This window comes from Cyprinodon variegatus, unplaced genomic scaffold (assembly GCF_000732505.1).
Source record: "Cyprinodon variegatus isolate N-32 unplaced genomic scaffold, C_variegatus-1.0 Scaffold1069, whole genome shotgun sequence".
NCBI classification, from domain to species: Eukaryota; Metazoa; Chordata; class Actinopteri; order Cyprinodontiformes; family Cyprinodontidae; genus Cyprinodon; species Cyprinodon variegatus.
In genome coordinates this window covers 138,260-142,278 of record NW_015151522.1, presented here as the reverse complement: position 1 = coordinate 142,278, position 4,019 = coordinate 138,260, and the positions used below count along the sequence as shown (strand labels likewise).

The following is a 4,019-nucleotide window of genomic DNA, read 5'->3' as shown; positions in this document are numbered from 1 at the left end:
CCTATAGTCCGGTGCGCCTCGTGTGTGTTAAATACAGAAATGGGACACATAACTGAGAGTGCGCCTCTTAGTACGGTGCGCTTTATGGTCGTGAAAATACGGTAAATTATTACCACATGTTGTCTGACAACAGTGTCTAAACATCACTTGTGCTGCTTCTCCTGTTAACATCGTAAAGCCCTCCATGCGTCCGGGACCAGGCTGCACGTGATCCAAATGATCCAATGAGCTGCTGTCAGTCTGGGTTGCTGCTGCTGCTACTTTTAGACACAGCAGGCAAACCTGTGGCAAGCAGGGCGATGGGAAAGAAGGAGCTCCGGGGCTGAGGGGGGCAGGGAGCCAGCGGGGGACGGCACGACCGAACCCAACCCAATGACGGTAGCCTGGACACTGGGTCAACCTTACCATGCTTCCCCTTAGCATGGTAAGGCAGGTGGGGGGAAGCATACCGTCACCGCGTCTGGTTCGTCGCTCAGTTCAGTTCGGTCTGGTCCAGTCAGCGGCGCAGCAGCGTGACAAAATTACCGGCCAAATGAGGCAACATCGCGAAATGACATCAATTCGGGGCTTCGTTTGGATTCTTACTTTTTATGATGGAGGTTTAGAATTGTGAGATTTGCAGAGAAAGGAGGTGTGGATGGGGTTTGAATGGTAAATGGCATGTCCTTACATAGCGCCCTTTTTCAAGTGAGGAGACTTGACCAAAATGCTTTACACTACATTCATTCACCCATTCACGCACACACTCACACACTGATGGTGGCAAGCTACATTTTAGCCACAGCTGCCCTGGGGCTCACTGACAGAGGCTGGGCTGCCGTACACTGGCGTCACCGAGCCCTCTGACCACCATCAGAACTTCTCTGTACGTCCATTTCACCCACTGAACTATCGTTATTCATCTATGACAATGGAAACTCAGTTTTGCATTCTGTGACCTCTATAAAAACATTTTTAAACTACTTTTTACCCACTGATCACAGCAAATATAGCAAAGCCGCTCTCTGCCATTGAACACAGGAGCAGCAGGAGCATCAGACGCATCTGGACACCCTTTACTGGACGCGCTTCAGGAGCATCAAAGATGCACTTGACGCACATCTGACCTTAATGTGAACAAGCATAAAAATGAAGCAGCAGAAGCTTTGCTGCTTCCAGCGCCTGCGGTCTGAACGTAGCATTATTCATTAAAATAAGCCAAGCACCTCTCTTGATTTCCTCCGCCATTGTTACAGGCAAAGAAAGGATAGGGTAGCTCCGCCCATTATGCATCAGACCCACTTTCAAACCACGCAGCCAGAGCAGCAATGATGCTTCAGCCACGCATCAGAACTAAACTTGTAGAAGCATAAAAAATGAAGCAGGATGTAGCGTTTTTGCTGCTCCTGCTGCTTGCAGTCTGAACGTAGTATAACTTTTTATATCTATTGCTGAGGGAAGTCTCAATCTGTGGCTTTTTAACAGGTTATTCCTTTAGGGTTTCTCCATTTTTATCTCCAACTATCTTCCAATGAATTATTTTTGTAAAACCCTCATTGATCTGATCAATGGTGAAGCTCCTAAAGCTTCATATTTACATCTCTGATTTTATGCAGGGTCTCTATCAGTTTCTGCGACCTTCCTGGTCTCCTGTCCGTCCTCGCTCGGCCCCTGTTGCTATGGACTACTCAAAGTTTGGAACAGAACCAACCCAGGCTGTGATCCCAGACGACCACAGGTCGGTTTTTAATGCTCTCTGAGGTTTAGATTAAACAGGCTTCTAAATATCTGCTCATGCTGTATCTCTTCTTCTCTTTGTCATAGTATGCCTCAGTCCTTCCTGCAGTTTGTTGGCGGTAAAGCCTGTAAATCAGTGTCAGGCTGCAGTGTGGCTGTCCAGGCACCAGGGGGCGGTAATGTGTTGGGCTTTTGTCCTGATGGAGGCCGTAAAGATGTCCGGAACGCGGTGGAGGCTGCGATAAAAGCTCAGCCTGGGTGAGATTCACACATAGACGCACAAAAGCGCTGCTGTAGAGAAAAATAAAACAGGTGCTGCTTATTAGTGAAGGAATGAACAGTTTTTATTAGCAGCTGATGGAAAGAAAGTTAGAAAAATGTCTCTATTTAAAGAGTTCCCAGTCAATCAGACCAGATCTGTTTAATCAGATGCTACTGTCCTCTAAAGCGGAGGTCTTCAACATGGGGCTCACAGAGGTACTGCGAACATTTTGGTTGATTGAACTTTTTTTTTTTATATTTACCCTTGCAATTTTTTCCACTAATTGAAATGTGTTTAAATAAACATTAACATGAATTAAACACACTGTAGTAAACAGATAAATGGAGGCTGAAGATGTCTTTCAGTCATTCACAACACCTGTCCCATCAACCAGGAATCAGAAATACTTTAATAATCCCAGGGTGGAATTACTTTCTTTACATTACTCCATCTGCGATAGAGTGACTATAGGACCAGTTTGATAGAACTCAATTTTAATACAATGTATATAATTAGGGGGTCCTCGCTCCATCTCGCTATCAGTTCGGGGGTCCTTGTCCTGGAAAACATTGAAGACCCCTGGTCTAAAGCATTTATGATGCAAAACTGCAGCACTGCAAAAACTATCTAAAGTAAGTGAAGATTTCTTAAAATAAATACATTTAACCTTAATTTGAGTAAGTAAATAGACCACATTATCTCCACGCTCCCCTCATCACACGACCCGTTCCAGTTTGCAAACCAGTCCAAGCGCAGTGCGGAGGATGCAGTCTCCACTGCTCTCCACCTGAGTCTGGAGCACCTGGAGGAGAAGAACACCCACGTCCGGATGCTGTTCCTGGACTTCAGCTCAGAATTCAACACCATCATCCCCCAGGACCTGGTAGGCAAACTGGACCCCATAGGAATAAACACCCCCCTCTGCAACTGGCTGCTGGACTTCCTCACTAACAGAACCCAGGCTGTCAGAGTGGGGAACAACACCTCCGACGTCATTACCCTGAACACCGGCACCCCCCAGGGCTGTGTCCTGAGCCCCCTGCTGTTCGCCCTGATGACCCTCGACTGCCGTTCGCGCCTCAGGTCCAACCACATCCTGAAGTACGCAGATGACACCACAGTAGGGTGGGTGTCATCCGCAGGGAACCACCTGATCCTGAACGTCAAAAAGACCAAAGAGTTTTTCATCGACTTCAGGAAATCCAGACCCACCCACACACCCGTCAGCTGTGGAGGTCATCAGCAGCATCAAGTTCCTGGGGGTGCACATCACTGACAACCTCAGCTGGTCACCCAACATCTCCTTCTTCTGCACTTCCTGCGTCGGATGAAGAGAGCATCCCTCCCGCCCCCCATCCTTCAGACCTTCTACAGAGGGACCATGGAGAGCCTACTGACCAGCTACATCTGGTCTGGGAGCTGCAGGGCCTCTGACTGGAGGTCTCTACTGAGGGTGGTGAGGACAGGGGAGAAGATCACGGGGGCGCCGCTCACCTGCATCAAGAACATCGCGGACAGGCGCTGCCTATCCCGGCTCACCAGATCCTCTCCGACCCCACCCACCCCAACCATGGACTGTTTCCCCCCTGGCGTCCAGCAGAAGGTTCCGCAGCATCTTCTGCAGAACGACCAGACTACTGAACAGCTTCTTCCCCCTGGCCATCAGACTGCTTAACTCCACATAACGCTCCTCCCCCCATGAACATGGACAATACACGCACTTTAGTTTAGTTTTGTCTTCAATTTATTGTTTCGTTTAGCAATAAGTCAGTGCAATAATTATTGATGTTACTTCTTCAATAACTCAGTGCAATATATATGTATATGTATACTTCTATACCCTGTATATAGCTAGCTCTTAGTTATAAAAAAAACAATTATTGTGCAGGAATAAGGTCTTAGCTCTGTTACACTGGTAGCGAAGTAATCGACATTTCGTTGTCAAGATTCACCTTGTGTTTTTTTGTGCAATGACAATAAAGGAAGTCTAAGTCTAAATAAGATGATCTCCTGATAGAATCAGTATTTTACTCTTAGAATA

The 4,019-nt window shown here is 47.2% G+C and overlaps 1 protein-coding gene across 1 annotated transcript in view; it reads left to right on the top strand.

Moving 5' to 3' along the window:
• aldh16a1 (aldehyde dehydrogenase 16 family member A1) overlaps positions 1 to 4,019 on the top strand; it is a 26,227-nt gene that overhangs the window by 16,314 nt on the left and 5,894 nt on the right. The window contains 3 exon segments of the mRNA XM_015400082.1: positions 1,436 to 1,439; positions 1,596 to 1,717; positions 1,804 to 1,974. Coding sequence (XP_015255568.1) covers positions 1,436 to 1,439; positions 1,596 to 1,717; positions 1,804 to 1,974 — 297 coding nt within the window.